The following is an 18,591-nucleotide window of genomic DNA, read 5'->3' on the forward strand; positions in this document are numbered from 1 at the left end:
AAACAGGCAGATGATAATCAAATCAGTATTTTTAACAATGATACCATATGTATTTTTCCCCCTTCTCCTTGCACGCGTTTTTCTCTACAATATTATCAACTTTGGAAATAACTGTAAAGGAGGATACAGAGACGTGCTTACGTACTCATTTAGCATGCATACTTTCCCCTTTTTATTATTATTATTCTTCAGTTCATCATTATTGCAATATACCTTTTTTTTAGGACCTTTTGACAAAACATGTTCCTTTCCAATAATTTTTGTTTTAAATAATTTTACATAATATAATATTCCTTTATACTTGTATAAAGTATATATATTATTTATATATATCACTTCCCTTAGGATTATCTCTATTTTAGGGGCTCGCACACTTTTCATTCTATAATATGATACTCAACTTTTTCCTCGCTAAGTAAAAGTACTTTAAGACTATTTATCCTCTTAGATTGTCGTGCCAGATTTGATTTTACATCCACATTAACGAATCAAAAAAAATATTATAAATTGCATGTAATTTACGAACGTGCTATTTAAGAATTTTTTAAATCCACTTTGTAAATTGATATTCGTAACTTAATTTTTATTGAAGATAATGGATCATGATGATGGGTTATTACTTCGAAGTGATATAGTCAACTGAGGTTAATATGACAATTATTAATGGACATTTGATAGCAAGGGCTCTGACTCTATCATTGCATATCTTGACAATGTCTCAATGATAAATCTTGAACCACATTGAACTCATGTTATTGTTGTATATCGAATCTAAGACCTAATCTTGATGCATCTGTTTTGAGGCGTGCTTCCTTTTTCAGATCGAAAATTGCAAGGACACACGTATTCTTCAAGATGTCCTTTACTTCTTCCATAGCTTTAGTATGTATAATCTGCCATACAAATTAATTCTTTAATTGCGTCAGATGTCTTAAAGGTTCTGCTGCTTTGCAAATTTTGATGAAAAGCCTACGAGTAGATTTTCTAAACCGATAAATTAGCTCAGCTCTGTTCTATTTGTAGATGTCAGGAACTCATAGATCGCCTATGACTTCCTTCCATTCGATGCTATTCCATCCTTATAAATTTTATAGGCAACAAAATTGATTTATTTATGTGCGAATAGAAATTTCTCCTTGCTCAGCGTAATACCATATTCTCTACCGCTTAATAATATTTTCCGTATACTTTCAACAAGTGATTCTAATTTTCATCATCCACAAGAACGTCATCAAAACTTCATGTGCATAATGAATTCCTTCTAAAACCTGATCACATCAACAATTATATGTATCACCAGTAGAAATGAAACCCATTGGTGCTCCTTTAAAATAAAATCTACCATATGATGTTATAAATGTAGTAAGCTTCTGACTTGTCTCATCGAGATACCTTTACCAATATCCATTTACTGTATCAAATTAGGTAAGGTATCTTGATTTTGGCTTAATTTCCGAAACGGCTTCTTTAGGGGTCTTCATAGGTTGAACTAATCTTCACAAATTTTGAAAATACAATAATAATATATGGGGTGTTTCTGCTTCTTTAGAGAAGAAGTTGTCAACTCAAAATCAGAAGGCATCTCTCGTGAACTCAATCATTGGGTTGTGTCACTTTTGAAGTCTGGAAAATAGTGATAAAACTCGTCCAGCAGCCTGTTGAAGCCGATTATGGGCTCGTTCTTGAGAACGACGCCTACACCGCATTAGTTTCGCTTATTCGCAACAACGTTGGAGAAGCTGTTGCACAGCGGTCATTCTCGAACTGTTTCGTGCACATTCACAAATCTTAGCCATTGACTAACAATATCATCACAACTCACACCCACTTAATAAAATAACTGTAATAATTTATATAAATATGGGTAGTTACTTGATAATGGAAACTCTGTTACCCACACTATTACCCAAAAAATAACATACAATACCTCATATATTATTATTAATACGGTCTGTAAATGACTGTGATTTGAAATTTGCTTGAAAATTTGGAGAAATTATAATTGGCCAAATTTTGAAGCAGTGGTTCTTCTGTGCGACCGATCACTCCCCACTTGGCAACTCCTCCATTCCTCTCTAGTGGGGAATTTTCTCACACGTTAAGAATCCCTGTTTTTGAGGGCGATTTTAACATAGACATGACTTATTAAATAATGAACAAAGAAGAAAAAAGACTACACGCATCAAGCATTTTCTGATTGGAATACTTAGTTTTTTATTTACAAACATTTGGACATCAAAATCTGGAAAGAAATTGACAAAATTAAAAGTAAACGTTATTGGCTGTTACAGTATCAGCACCATAAACATTATTCACATTTATTTATATATTTTTACAAAATATACGTTAAGGAAGAAGACGGGATAATAGCAATGAGCAGATGCCAGCTGGTCAATAAATAAGAGGGGGAAAGGCACACGCCCCGAAAGCTTAATACACAATATGAAATATTTAACTTTTTCTTCTTTTCCTCCATTTCGTCACTACCATAGGTTATAAATTGTCCTCACTCCTCACCTAAACATATATACCGATAATATTACTGGATAATGTAAAAAGAAGACAAAAAAGGAGAAGAGGTAAGCTAATCGTAAACAAGACTTAGATAAACACAACCAATTGCACTATCCAACAAAATCATACTTTTTTCAATGCACAAAAACAACATATGCTCAATTTAATCAATCAAATATGGCCTTACATTTTTGTCTCAGAGCCTTGTAGTTTTCAGGATAAGGCCATATATATTAACTATTTGGCTATTTTAAGACACAAAACTATTTTAAGCCCTCGGTGTTGAAGATAAGGATACATTATCTCAATATATTTTTAAACCAAATGTTAAAACATTCTAAAAACCCTTTTTAAAAAGTCTGTATCATACATATAACTCAAGTTATCTTGGTTTAAACTGGAAAATAGGAGCTTTTTTATTCAGAGGTTCATAGCTTCAAGACGAATAAGTTCATCAAAACTTATCTCATTTCATTAAATAGCTGAAAATATGAATTTTAATTTAAAAAAAAAAAGAACCTCTCCAAAAATGCTTTATATCGTTGTCAATGTGAGATAAGGCCACCACAATATTTCAAGGATAAAACTCATTTTTGAATTGTTTTTATAATATAAGTCTATAAATACTCGTATATGTACTCGATATATTATACAATTTGTTATAACATTAAGCCTCATATATCAAACTGTATATATAAATTATGTCAAGCTCAATGGACAGAAGATGACTCGTTACATACCCGTACTGAGTGAGGGATTCTATATAACGTACATTGAAGGGAGTCCTCGGAGCAAACTCTTTTTCTTTCTATCTTTTTTCTTCTTCTCTGTCTTTGTTTGTAACTTTTCTAGCTGGGCATACAAATATTTATGGATTTTTATTATCGATCAATTCAAAAATGTGTTTTATCCTTGAAGTATTGTCGTGGCCTTATCTCAAATTGACAAGGATGAAGAGCATTTTTGGAGAAGCTCTCTCAAAAAGAATTAAAGTTCATACTTTCAGCTATTCAATAAGATACTTTTAAACTTCTTGAGTATATTCGTCTTGAAGCCATGAGCCTCTGAAAAAAAAAAAGCACTTATTTTTAACTTAAAACAAGGATAACTCGAGATATAAGCAAGACATCGACATTTTAAAAATGATTTTAGAAATTTTCAACATTCAGCTTTAAAATATATTAGATTTATTTATCCTGTAACTTCAACCCTGAGAGCTTAAAATAGCTTTGAACCTTATAAATAGCTATAAATAATGAAATAATTTATGGCCTTTTTCTGAGGGCCACGAGGCTTTGAGAGAAAAACTACGCCCATATTTGGATACAAATGATCATACTCTATTAAATGGAGATATACTATTTTTGTACCTTTTTTTTCTGTTGAACAGTTTTATTAGTTTACAGGTCTCGGCGATATCTTGTTCTTCAAGGGTAACCCCGAATCCTCGAAATTTATTATTACACCTATTACTGGGACACCAGAGCCTCCAGGCAGGATGGAATTATTTTTTCACCACCTTCACTGCGCCAAGAATTCCTTGCCCATTAGAAAAACTATTTTAAATACCTCGTGGTGCTTCAATGATGTAGCGATACGCCAAACAGAAGGGATCCGGACTGCATTATAAGCTTAGTGAATCATGCAATCCACCACTACAATGAAGGGAAGTAATAAGGAAGATAGAAAGACACCTCCAGCTCCAATTTAGACCAATGATACATGTGTTCCTCATTTGATTTATTGGTATAAAAATAGGTTGTAGTAATTCTATACCACAACCACTTTTTGGTGTGAGTAAGTGAAAAGGTTCCTCATAATTATTATCAGGTGCAGCTGGTTCAATTTCGTGTTGAGTTCAAGTCTCCCTAGTTATCTCTACGATTTTTGTAGGGCCCTTGTGGTCATGGCCCGTCATCAAGTATGTACAGATATCCTTAATACGTAAGCTTTCAAAAGCTATACACATAATAACAGGGGGCCCTGTATTGACACATTGAATTTTGTTGCAAAGAATATCCTATTGGGTTTAAAATAGAATATATTTTTCTTAAATTTTGACTACCCCTGGATCTGAAATTGGCTTACTGAGGTAATATTATATTCGTTAAGCAACTTGTACCTACTGTTGATCCTGGAATTAAAATTGGCAGGTTCATCAATTCCCAGTAGGGGACAAACAATATTCAATAGCAATTTCCAAGACGATCCCATTTATTTCCAATAATGCCCGCATTTTTTAATTGTTTTAATAGTTCAAACATACCCATGCCAATCTGCTCAGAAAAACAACGTCCTGTATCTTTCAGGTTTCTGTTTTTAATGTTCATCACCCCAAAAATGTTTATTGGAAAAATCCTTTTAATCCATGAGAAGTTCAAGGACTTCCCCAATGATTTGACACAAAGGGAGCCAAAGCCCCATTCCCGAACTGAAGCTTCTACTCTGGCTCATGAAATATATGCTTTTGAATTTCCCCATTCAGCCATCTCTTATCTTGGTTATTTCTTGGTTTATTTGACTGAATAAGGGTGTATATCTTACTAAATGAAAGATCACAGAGAGAATATTGATATCACATACTTATAACTTTTCGTATCAAGGTAAAGGGATATTATTAAAAATTATATCATTTTTTATGTATTGATTCTATAACTATTACCTAATTTATTCTTCTAGCTTCGAAAGACTGCCGAGACCCCAACGACAACTATAACAGCAGAGCCATTGATGTCTAATGCACCAAACAAAACCCTGATCTCACCATCACAATTCGAAAAAATTTGTGTCTTTTAAACATTTATTGAGAGATCCCATATATATTTGAAATAATTAATGGTTTCGAACATGGCATTGATGGACTGTACCCTTTCTTCCTCAGAACCTGCCAGAAATAAGGTAAGCCAATCAGTAAATAGTACCGACTTAAACAGGCAATTCTTGATTTATAGACCTCAAACTGCATTATTTATACTTATTTTATTCCACAAACTTATAAAGCGATTATACATACGGCTTGAAATAACAAATCTCCTTGTCTTGTACCTAGGCTTATTGAAAATGTGTAATTTGCTCCTAGAAAATCAACTTTCTCTAAAGTACAAGAGAGACACATTTAGTTTCCAGAACGAGCTTCTTAGTTTACATGGATTCATGAAATAAAAAATTAATGGACAACGATCACAGATGAATGAAGGAAGAACGTGGAATTTTTCTCAAAGGTTAGACATCCCAACAATAGCAAGAATCTAGTCCTGTCGCAAATTTGTCAAAGTCATTTTTAGAAGAAAGGTTTTGATGAGTTTTTTTTTTTTGCAGAGATACTTCTTCAACGCTATTTACAGAGAGTCCAAGATTTTGTACTTCTTAAGTCATTCAAAGGGGCCCTAAGTTATTTTCCATAGAAGGGTCTGGAAGATAAGCTATTTCTGGAGAGACTTTTCTGATGTAGATGATTTCATTGAAAAAACAATTTACTTTACAAAAAGGCTCTAGTACAAATCTTAAAACTTTTCCATATATTTTAATTAAATCAAATACCTGAGTCTATATTTTTTTGTAACGTAAAACGGGGTAGGTTGTAGGCTTGAACAAGTAAGTTCATGTTTTGACGCGAAAGTTTGACACTCTATTGTTTTGGTTTCTTCAACATATGGTGTGTATGTTTCATTCGTTGATCTTCCCTGTATCTGTTGCATTAAACTTCAAAGAAGAAGTGACCCAACCACCTTCTTTAAGTAGCTTTGAGGCACTCCAACGAACATACGATTTTGACTTTCAGTACCACTCCTTGCCAAATAGTCTGTATATTCGTTTCCTAAAATATCTTAATGGCTTTTGCAATAATATATATGTTTATTTCACACTTTCTGATGTTTAATATTTCTTTGTAATTCTTAACGGTATCACTTTTTGTAATCGGATTTAGAATAACAGAAATTGCTGATTGAGAATCCGATCGAATTATTACGTTTTTTGAAAGATTGTCTTGATTAAGAAGAGATTGTGTGATGGCAATGATTTCTGCTTGTAAGACTGATGTTTTTTTATTTAATTATGCTGATGATTCATAAATTGACATGTCACTTCAAGTAATAGCTCATCCCACACCTGTGTTGCCTTTTTCTCTTTGGATCCGTCTGTAAATATAATTGTTTTAGTGTGTTCAACTTGACAGTGGTCGACCGAGATACGATTGCCGGTGATATAGTTACTTACTTTATTCAATTCAACTAGATCAAGTATTTTATCGCAATACAAAATGCCAACGACACATATAAATGTATTACGTACATAAGTTTGGTTAAAATAAACAATACAAATATTTAGATAAACAATAATTGAACTATTTATTAATGTTTGTACAATTTTTGAATATTTTATAAAGGTTAATTTATCACATACTTATTTTAACAAAATTTACGGCATCTCAATCTTTTCTATTCTTATCTTAAAATCGTTGAAGTCATAATGAAAGGTAGGATTAGGATTTGAGTTAGGAAACAGATTCATGCTTGTAGTAGAAAGAGGACATGAAGTAAAAAACGGAATTAAGGAAGGAGGAGACTTAGATGTATTTATATGACTTGGAAAGTGCTCAATTATTACATTAAGAAATGTTTTCCTCTTGTTTTACACCTAATGGGATATTTTACAGCAACCAATCTCTTCCAAAACCACATAAAAAATGGTACATTCTACATTATCTGAAATTTGGTTCAATTTTTCTCAAGAGTTGCTATGAGAGCATCCTTATTTTTTGAAGGAATTTAAATCAGGTAAAGAGGGGGGGGGAGGAAATAGACTTGTCTAAAAAATGTATGAGCTGGAGAGGTATCCTAAGTGAAGCAAGATTCTGGACTTGGAAATGCTGTTTTCAATCCAGGTCTACACTTTTGTCTTCAAAAGTCTAAATAAACTTTTGATTAAATTTTACACCATCAGGAATATCCGAATTTTACCCCCATTTGAAGCACGCGTCCAAAACCATGACTTAATCTTTCTTGGTAAATTTTTGGCTGGAGTCAATGCTGTGATAGGTTTTTGTTTTGTTGAATTTCCAACTTACAGTAAATAACTTTTTATCACATTTGTCAAAGATGACATGTAATGGCACCCATGACAAAAGATCATGCAATATAATTTTGTAAGGTTTGAGCCCAATGTCATTTTTAACAATCTTGGTCATATCGGTTTTGCTTACGTTGTGATCCTGAGCTGGCTTTTTATGCATCTTTTAGAATTCACGGAATTTTTTTTATAAAGAGCTTAACCAACCTTAAAGTTGTACACAGTTTTAATTGAACCACTCCCGGACTTCTATCAGACTCAATTCCATCCTCGAATTCCTTTTTGCACATTTAATCAATTTTACGATTTATCTTCTGGATTGACTTGGAAGTGTGCCCAGCTTTTATTAGATTACATTCAACAACAAAACCTCTCCGACATTTTTTTTCCTTTCAAAACCATTCTTTCTAATATGTCACAATTTTAGAAAGCATCCTGTAGGAACGATAGAATCAATAATCTCAACTATCAATTTCTTGGGGGAGGGATATATAATTCATATATATAATTATATTAATGTTGGTAATTCCTCAGATGAAATTGTTTTCTTTAATAACCTTTATGACTTAATTTCTTAACTGTTGGACAACTCCTTCAATATAAAGATTCCAGGATATTCAGCTCCTTATTGAATTGATATTGTTTATTCAATTATTAAAAGGCCATAAGAAGAAAGAAAAGAAGAAGAGACTTTCGATACAACTCAAAAAGTGTCAGATTAAAACCCCCCTTGAGAGTTTAATCCCGAATTCGGGATAGGTCTTCATCAATGGAGGAGTCCATATGAAAATTCAACTACTCTTGTACTATCATGTATTTAATTCGCCACTCAACTACCTATGTCTATTAAGATTGGATTAGAGAGGTGGAGGGTCCCTTAGGATACCTCTCCAGCTCATACATTTTTCAAACAAGTCTATTTGCCCCCCTTCCCCCCCCTCCTTTTTTTACAGTCTATATGCCTTTGAGAAAGCTATTGATTTAGTTTTGTCTGAGTTCGACGTAAAACCATTCATTCTTCCCCATTTTAGACCAGTATTAGCATAGCCAACAGCCTTGACTGCATAATAACTAAATTTTTCAAGTAGGGTGTGCATGATCATGTTCTATATCATAGGTGAAATCACACCTCCTTAGGGACTATTCATTGTTAGATTTATGCTAACTTTTTCTCCCTTAAGTTCAGCTGTCACTGTTTGCCTTTTAAGGAGTTCTCTCTACGAAGATCTAATACTATCTGGTATTTCCCCATTGCACATTTCGCTGAATTGAGGAACCATCATTAAATTAATGAAGGATGTTGGTAATGATATGATTTATAGTAATGCCCCAATTGTAAATTGTGAAGTTAAGATAATTTTCAGTATGATTAGAGTCATTCACACAAAATTACGATCTAAGTTATTAGTAAAAAGTATAAAATATTTACTAATTTCGAAATGGAACTCTGAATTTTGTACCATCTAACAATAAGTATTCATTTTTTTTAAATCTAGCCCTAAAATATGATTCTATTTTTGCTAAAAATATCAATAATTATGATTTTCAAGTCATTAAATGGCAAAAAGAACTGCTTAAATGGCCACAACAACGGGGGTAGTAGCTTTGGATGGCTCACAACTAGTTTGTCTGACACTAGCTTTTTTACTTAAAGACTTGGGTATTTTTGAGGGAAGGCTTGGTTTTTGGAAAAAATCATTAGGTTTTCCAATATTACATAGTCAATAAATATTGCTTTTTTATCACTTAAGGATTAGCTATGGTTCATAAGTTCCAAGAAATGGTGTTCAGATTAAAAGAAAAGGCAAAAATTATTGCATTGGGTGGAGCATTATAATTAGCAATTGTGTGTATCCTTCATAATCGTATGTATAAGCATAAATAACGGGGGGGATCTTTTTGATGCTCTTAATAAGGAGTAATATCGCCGGACATTACTACATAATTAGCTTTTGTTCTAAATATTTTGGATGGATTTAATTCTAACATTTCTTTAATTAGTATATTTTTGTCTAATTTTATGATTTTGAGATTTACTTTATTATTAATAATTATTTAGATCTCATCGATATCTATCCTGTGCATATAGCAACTTCCACATCAGGAAAAAAGGTTAATTATCTTTTTGATTAAACTCCACGTCTGGCTTGTGTCTAGCAACTTATGTTATGACATATTTCACTGAATGAATGTCACAACAAGAAATATTATTTGGATCAATCTATTGTTTCAATATTCTGTATCTATAATTTATTGTTATTATTACTTATATAATTATAGGGTTTAATTTTGTATATTTAATATAAATGCATGATGGTTTATTTTTTAGTATGTAGATTATATTTAATTTAAGCTTTCTTTTTTAAACATGGAACTTCAAATATATTTCGAAATGCTCTACTTTGTCATTTCATTAGTTATTATTCTGAGAATATGGTTCATAATGAATTATGATTTCATGGAGTGAGGCTTTTTTAAATCTACTGCAACGGATAAAAAATGTCTAGGGCAATTATACGTAGTATATCTTCACTAAACATTTTGCTAAGAAATACTTTCGTTATATCCTCAAAATTCATAATAAACCAAGCAGCTGATAATCACATTTGTATTTTAAACTATGATATCATAAGTCTTTCTTCCCCCCCCCCCTCTCCTTGCACGCTTTTTTCTCTACAGGATTATCAACTTCGCTTATAAGTGAAGCTACTGAATAAATGTTAACCTTTCATTCTCTGATTTTTTATGTGATATAGGATAGAAAAAAGAAAAACAGGCTACGCAGAGATATATCCTGATACATAAGACAACCAGAAACAAGGGGTTACAAATATAATTTTTTTTTTGGAGAAGATCCTTTGATACAGATGAATTCACAAATAAAAATCTATGATTCGACAACTTCAAATTCAAATGTATGCTAACAGGTGAGAACTCCAAATAATTTAATTGATGAAAGGAAATACCTTTAATGAATGTCCAATACTTCTACAAAATAAGATAGTAGTAAGAAAAGTTTAAACAATTATTATAGACATTATAGTAACTTAAGAATTGATATAACCCTTTCTTAGGAGTTTTACACATAATAAAAGTTTATCACGAGTTAGTTAGATTGATTTTATTAATATTTTTCAACTTTTAGAAATAGAGCCCCTACAACAATTATTTTTAAAATTTTATTTATATTTTAATAAATAAATAGAAGTAACTTGCATGAAAAACTAGTTAAAACAAAATTATATGCTAATTTGAGTATTGAAATCATTATTTGGGAGATATTGTAATTGTAGAGACCTAGTAATAGAAGTTTACAACTTATATTGATACAAAAATTTCAGAATTAAACTCTGATTTTCAACATATATCCTTTTTGAAAGAAAAATTTAATATACAACAAACTAATATTAAAGTAATTCAACATATACGTCTAACCAAATCACTTTTATATGCCATATAATCCTATCAAACGAAAGTGTTTCGACTGGCATAATAAATGTAGATTTATTGATTCAAAATGCCACTTTTTCGGTGTTTTTGGATGTACAATTTAATAAACTATGTTCCTTATCTACATAGAGCTTCCGATAAAGGTCCCATCTGAAAAAATGAAATAATTAAAAGATTTTCATCGTAAATACATTTTCAAAATAGAATAAAAATATATATAAAAAAAAGATATATAATAATATTTCTTAACGAAAATGTCCCTCCAAAGTACTAGACTGTAGTGTGTTACTGCCAAATCTGACAAGTCTTTGATATCCATTGATTGCTTTATATAAATTGACTATAAAGACGTGTAATCAATGGAGGAAATGGTGACCTGTTCAATGATGCACCTTTTTTGGTTACACTTGCCAGACCACTTAATACAGGTTTGATTGTATATCATATATATATTAGGTACACTAAAAAGTTCTTCGGCTGACACATATAGGGTTCGGAAGCATCCTCAGCAGTAATCACAGCCTCCACACGGCGGCGGAAAAATCTTGTAGGAGTTGATGAACTTTTCGGACAAGTTGTTCCACTCCTTCACATTGGCGGCTTTCAAGGAGTACCGCACACAGCAAAGTTCAATGGGTTCAAATCCGGCGAAGATGATGGCCACATGTCCTAGGGGCAAAAATCACCAATGTTGTCGGCGAAGAACTAATGTCATTTGGTCGATATGTGTGAGGATGCATCAACTTGGGTCACCACGTAGTTGTCCTCTGGGTTGGTCGCCTAGAACCATGGTAGTATGGGGAACCTCAGCACCTTTTAGTAGGCCTCCGGGCCGATTGTCCCCCCAGTCTTAAAAAAGAAGAGAAGCATCGTCTTGCCGTCGGATGCCACGACCTCCAGGAAATTGTTTGGGCCAGACGTTTTGTACGGAACACCCCCATGACCTCCCCTGGTGATCTCCCAAGACAACAGTCGGTTTGACGGTTGCAGACCTGGTCCACGGTGAAAATCTTCTCAAATAAAATTTTACTGTGGATACATTTGCCCTGATCCAAGCACGAACTTTCTTGTGCCTCTGCAGTCTCCTTTCCTTCAGTGTCCGTCAACATGTGGCGTGGGATTCTTGTGTAAGAGGACAAACCCAAGTCCTCCTTCACATCCCTCCTGATTGACTCTTCATCTACGTCGAACTCGTTAGAGAGACGATTCATGGATTTTGTGGTGGGTTCTCCTTGATCTTCTTCTTCTTCAGGTTCCTATGGAAACTTAGGATCCCTTTTCAAGTTGTGCTCCCCACCACCCTCTTTCCTTAAGAGGTCTTTCCATCCTTGTTCAACTTGGCCACCTTGAAAATGAGGGTCCTAGAACACTTCACAATGTCCCTTTACCTCTGCCACCTCAATTTTGGCATCCAAAAGGTATGAGACCTTCTGCCTTTATGCTTCTTGCTCACTAATGAAGAAATGTTTAGTTTTTGTTTACTTATGCAGAAAGGAAATTCGGAATATGCAGGAAAAAATCCAAAAACCTCTCTATTTTAATTACATAGTTAGCATTTATTAACAGTCCACGTTTTACTTCCAAACCCTGTAGAAGGCGCTATTTTCATAATACATCTGGACTACAACAATATGTTTAAGAGTTTAAGAACAATTTGTTTTGTCAGTAAAGCAACTAGCTATGTTATAAAGAGATAAAAATAATTTTTTTTATTAACCCCCATTAGACCCACTATATTTTACTCACTAATCTGTTCACTAATTTAATATGAATTCACTAAATGAGCAAAAAACAAAAGATACAGGTCTAATCCTAAACAAATTTTTAAACCTGATAAAAATAAACTTTAAACCCACAGGGACACCAGTGTCCCAACAATTTTAAACAGCCATAACTTTTGAATCAAATCAGAACAAAATTTTCAACAATTATTCCTTATACAAGATAAATATTAAAAAAACAATAACTATTTTTAAATATTAATACATAAGAATGTTATTTTATCAAATTCCAAAAATTACCATGTCGGAAGACTTGTATAGCACGAACATAAAGTCCCATGATAAATTTAGGAGATCTAATATTATACTTTCTAATATTTAAAAAATATTTTAAATTCCATAAAAAAATATGCAATTACGAATGAATCAAAATACGGGACACCTGTGTGCCGCCTATGTTATTTGGGTCGAAGCCAAAGGTTGCTTGATAAAAATTACTAGGACTCAACACTAGCGAAATGAACTGTTGATACTTACTTTGCTAAATTTAAACAAGGCAAAATGAGCGTCGAAGACCATGCATGCAGTGAACATCCGAAAGACTCAATTACCGACAAAACATCAAAAAAGTACACAAAATATTAATGATCTTAAAGTGAAGTTGATTGACATAGCGAACACTCCACGGATATTAAAGGAACGCGTTGAAAATATTGTGAATTAAAATTTGGACGTGCATAAGTTGTGTAATAATTGGATACAACGTAAACTCACAATCGATTAAAAGAAACAACAACTTCATTATTCGCAGCATTTTTTTTAGAAAAATTCATATAAAATACTAGTGAAAATTTTCAATGGAATGACTCGGATAAACTCAAAACATAAAACAGTTTATATCAGACATATCTTGCATAAATTTTATATAATTTAACTATGTAACAATGAGGAACATGATCTTTTGCACTAATTATTTTTTTAAATTTAAGTGATTTTAATGATTTTGTATCTTGTTCTGAACTCGATATTTTTCCTTTTTTAGGCTTTAAATTGATAAAAAACGACACTATTTAACAAAATCACACTTTTTTTAGGGACTGGAACAGTATATGCTCAACTTAATAGAGTGTATCCCCAGATTACATATATGACCTTATTTTTTAACTTCGTGGCCATCAAATAAATGCGATACGTTTTTTGAAATTTTTGGCTATTTTTAAGGTTCAAAGCTTTTTAAGGGCTTAGTGTTGAAGATAAGGATAAATTATAGAAATATATTTTAAACTTAATGTTAAAAAATTATAAAACAATTCTTAAAATATACGTATCTTGTTTATAACTCAAGTTATCTTTGTTTTAAGTTCAAAATATGTGTGTTTTTTATTTAGAGGCTCATAAACGCAATATAAATATACTTAAAAAGTTTAAAAGTAGCTCATTTTATAGCTAAAAGTCTGAACTTTAATATATATAAAAAGGTACCCAAAAACACTATATTAATGAAATGTAAATCTATATTTTTTTATAAGCCTTGTGGGAAAAATAATTCATATCATATATTAATGACGACAAAAAAAAATGATGCACGTATCAATTTTTAAACAAGTTTGTACAAAAAAAAAAATCTTGATCGGAATGAATCACACAAATTTTTCCTCATATTCATGATGATACGAAGAAGAGAAAAAGTTCATTAGATATTAGTAGATAGCAGTTCAATTTTTTGGTGTATAGCCCCCTTTCATTATTAGTACTAGAATATTTCTCAAAGGATTGTAGCCTGACTTGGACTCCATAATTTAAATATTAATTTGCCTTTGTACCCCCCATACCACAGCCTTGATCATGAGTGACCCACAATAATTGTTTAGTGATTATAATAGTTCGAATAGACGGGAGTTATTGACCGGGTTTTGTCCAAACTGAAGTACCTCGGATAAATCTGAGCCCTATTTTAAGGAAAATCATTTCAAGTCAGTCAATATTACAGGAAACGTTGGAGAAGGGTACACTAGCACTCTGCTTAAATGCTTCCTCAGTATGGGAAAAACGGGATTGGTTAAGGCTCACACATCTTCTAGAGGTAATCTAATTCAACATATTAGCAGGTACCATTCTTTGAGTAAGAAGCCTTCAAGAAACTTATTATTCTTAATAGTAAGAAGAGAAAGAATATTAGTGATGTGGACCATGAAACCCAACCAAAAGTTTTGTCTTTAATGTCCAGACCATGCAAGACTTATTCGCTCATAAATGAGACTAGATAACAACATTTTTAGGTTTATGGAAGAAACTGCTAAGCCTAGTTTTGTCGATCTAATCAAAACTCTGTAACTTGGAAAGGAAGTTTCATCTCGCTACGAGATCCTGGAAAAGATGTCGATGAAGTTTAAAGCCATGAAGACCAAGATTTGCACCGAACTAGAAGCGGCAGATTATGTATCCACCACTCCAGATAGCTGGTCAAATGGTCGGGAGATCTTTCATCGGTGTTACAGCTAATACTATTTTGCCGAAGCTAGGACGGCAAAACTTTCTTGCTAGCTTGCAGGGTGCGATTCAATCCACCTATACTTTACCTATTGACCTCCATCTTGACAATGAATGAATAAATTTTAGTCAGGTGAAGCTCATTTGAACGTTAATATTCACCAAAATTATTGTGTTAAAAAATCTTGAAATCTGACACGATCGAACCGGAAGTCACGATTTACTATCGTACAGTGTAAATCTATATGGTACTACATTATGAATGTAACACAGACAAGAAATAATGGCTTTAATCCTAACAAAATAAGTAAACGAAACGCCAAAATAGCGTAATGCTTACAAGTTTGTTTTTAATTCAAGGTTCCAATAAACAATAAGGGTAATGATGTGGGACTGATACATTGGTCTAGAATGAGGTGTGAAACTATGGACTGAAATTCAAAACTAATTCTTTTTATCTTTTCTAAAAAAGAAAGTATTTTCTGTTGAACCAGATCAATATTGATTTTTTTATTGACTTAAGTTTTTACTATTATTATTGTTTCTTTCACTGGTCAGGTAGAACCGTACTTATTAATAGAGTTGACATGTTTGTAGGGAAAAATGAGCATGAGAAGAAAGCGGTGAGAATGGTTTCTGAATTGAGATTCTTGTTAAAATTAACTGCCTCTATTATAATACTTCTTTTAGGGGGAGGGGGGAAATAATAAAAAAATTATATAAAGCGGATAACCTTATACATGTTTTGTTTTTTTGTGGAGTGAAGACGTGCCAGTCTTTCATGGTGATTAATTAAATGTAAAAAGTGAAGTTATAGTTGTTAAAGTTATAGTCGATTCCATTAGTGCTGACAAGTAGTGTATATTGTTATATGAGTACCTATTAAACAAGGTTTTTATTCCTCTAATATTATTTACCATCGGGAATCCTTTTTGACATATAGTCCAGTAAAGATCGTCGCCATCTTTTTATGCAACCACTACATCGCACTCTGAATAAACACACATAAGAAAATCGGGAAGGGTTTTCATCTTTGTTTTTCTTTTTTTTCTTTCCTTTTTTGGATTAATATTTTTTACATTATGACAAAATAAGAAGTGAAAAAGTTGGATATTGGTTCTATTTGATATATATGTTGACGGGAAAAAAGTTCACTCCCGTTTTTTTTTAATTTTATAAATATTTCGCTTTGGTACAATTTTCGGGGCTTTCGCTAAATACATATAAAAGGGAATGGATACCCCCACAGGCGAAGAATGATACAGAAACCTCACTAATCAGGTAGATGAGTTTTTGGGTCTAGAGCAGCAAAAAGATAAAATCGACCAGGGAAAAACCTGTCACAAGGATTGTTACGACTCATTCCATGAGTTTCAAAATAAAATAACAGAAATCAACACCATTATGAATGAAGGTAAAAAGAAAAAGGTTGAGAAGACATCCTCCTTCTCTGAGGTGGTTGGACAAAATAGAAAGGAAAAAAAATGTCTTTCATTAATTTAAACGTGATGGAAAGGACATGCAAAATTCAGAAAATAATTGGTTGAAGTTCTTATTATTCGTCTGTGAGCGAGTAGTGGTAGAATGACCTAATTCCAACAAATGAGTATAGACAATGTAGCCTACATAGCTAGGGATGTTTTAGGCCTTAATTTAATGGAGGTAAGATCGGTCACATGTGAGACACCGTATAGACCTGAAATAATTTTGATGAAGCCTCAACAGCTGAATTCACTGAGGGAAAGAATCAAAATTTCTTTATTTATTGATCTCAAGGATAAGAAAATAATTCTTTGAAAGCAAGAGTTGAACGTCGAGAATTTTCACACAGTTTGAATAGAGCCTTCAATATACGACTAAAAAATGCGTAGACGCCAGTGAGTTATGAGGTGGTTGACCGTCTATCCCAATTAAACGACTCCAAATAATAAATCAAACGAGATGATTGCTGGGGAAGAAAATAGGAACGATGAAGAATGTAACTCTCAAATGGATGAAGAAACTGTGGGGAGGAAAGTAATGTACGGAAAAAAAATAAAGAAAAAAAAACCCCAGATGAAATTATGAAAATTCCATACGAAGACATTACAGGATACAGGATGAAAACCAGGATCATAAATCTGACATACCCAATGAAAATTGAATCGGGGTTTCAGGCATTGATTTGAAAACCGGTTGTGGGGGATACAGCTACTGATAAAGGATTATCCCCAGATATTAAAGAAACGCCCCACGAAGTGTAAAAGAGCCAGGGTTGCGGTGATTGCTATTGAAGTTTAAATTTATTTTATTATGATGCAGAATGTGAAAGAAACTATATTATTCCATATGACTATGCAATATTATTCCTGCAGATTATATTCAGATGATTTTGAGATAAATAATGGTGGGAGAAGATTAGTACACTTAAACAAAAATTCACGATAGGAGAGAAGAAAGGATTTAAAAACAAAAAGAATATGAAAAAAGAGACTGGCTTCGAATCTAATTGTGCACAGATAAATATGGATAAAAGATTCAAAGGAGGTTACGAACTGTGTAAGATGATGTATGAAAATAGAATAACAATGGCACTTCTTACGGAGCTATCTTCCAAAAATTGCCGTTTAGTCCATAGGCATCCCTGTTATGATAATTTTTTACATCAATGCTCCACAGTATCAAGCGTAAGGATTATTATTATGGTTTTGGAATGTTTAAAATAGGTTAACTTAGTTGATTATTGTAATGAAAATATAGTGACAATAACATTGAAGCTGAAGGAACAGCGAATTGTTGTGGTATCATATGATGGGGATTTAATGTTAGAATGCACCTTTCCATTGCTTGAAAAATTGAAACAAAAATGTAAAGAAGAGCACACACCCATTTTGATTGGTATGAATACTAATGCACATAGCACATTATGGGATGATGAAACTACAAATAAAAGAGATGATCAAGTAGGAGAGATGGGTGCAGCACTTGAATTGAACATATGTAACAAAGGAAGAGAGTTTACATTTGTAGGAGGAAAATGTTCCTCGAATATAGATGTATCCCTCGTCAACGACTAAATGCTTCCCAATGTCTCTTGGTGGAGCGTTTCCAAAAAGCAATCAATGTCTGACCATAAGTATTTAATGGTTAAACTTGAAATTGAAACAAAGCCCATATTATGCGGGAATCTAAGGTCAATCAAATGGCAAGTGTATACTGAGAAAAAGGTTGCAATAACTGGATTGGAAAACAGGATACATGAGAAGGTAATATAACTTCTTTCTACCGAAATTATGAGGTCGCTCGTCGAAGCTCTTAATGAATTGGCACCACAGCGTCCAAAAATATATAAACGAATTACACAATT

General features: G+C 32.7%; 1 protein-coding gene and 1 long non-coding RNA gene across 7 annotated transcripts in view; one reads left to right on the plus strand and one right to left on the minus strand.

Moving 5' to 3' along the window:
• Positions 1–18,591, minus strand: part of PKD (serine/threonine-protein kinase D3) — a 46,709-nt gene that overhangs the window by 635 nt on the left and 27,483 nt on the right. For 5 of the 6 annotated variants that reach the window (XR_011782952.1, XR_011782951.1, XM_071892386.1 and 2 more), the window contains one exon: positions 10,691–11,184. The exons of the other annotated variant lie outside the window; for it this stretch is intronic. Coding sequence is in view for 2 of the 5 variants with exons in the window: in XM_071892386.1 (XP_071748487.1) it covers positions 11,097–11,184 (88 nt within the window). In the remaining 3 variants the exon portion in view is untranslated. Of the gene's footprint in view, positions 1–10,690; positions 11,185–18,591 lie in introns of those variants that run through there. 6 annotated transcript variants of the gene reach the window in all.
• On the plus strand, positions 594–5,840 carry LOC139906862 (uncharacterized). The gene is made up of 2 exons (XR_011782962.1): positions 594–5,117; positions 5,194–5,840. It is a non-coding gene; the product is annotated as an uncharacterized lncRNA (long non-coding RNA).

Source organism: Lepeophtheirus salmonis, chromosome 12 (assembly GCF_016086655.4).
Source record: "Lepeophtheirus salmonis chromosome 12, UVic_Lsal_1.4, whole genome shotgun sequence".
NCBI lineage: Eukaryota > Metazoa > Arthropoda > Copepoda > Siphonostomatoida > Caligidae > Lepeophtheirus > Lepeophtheirus salmonis.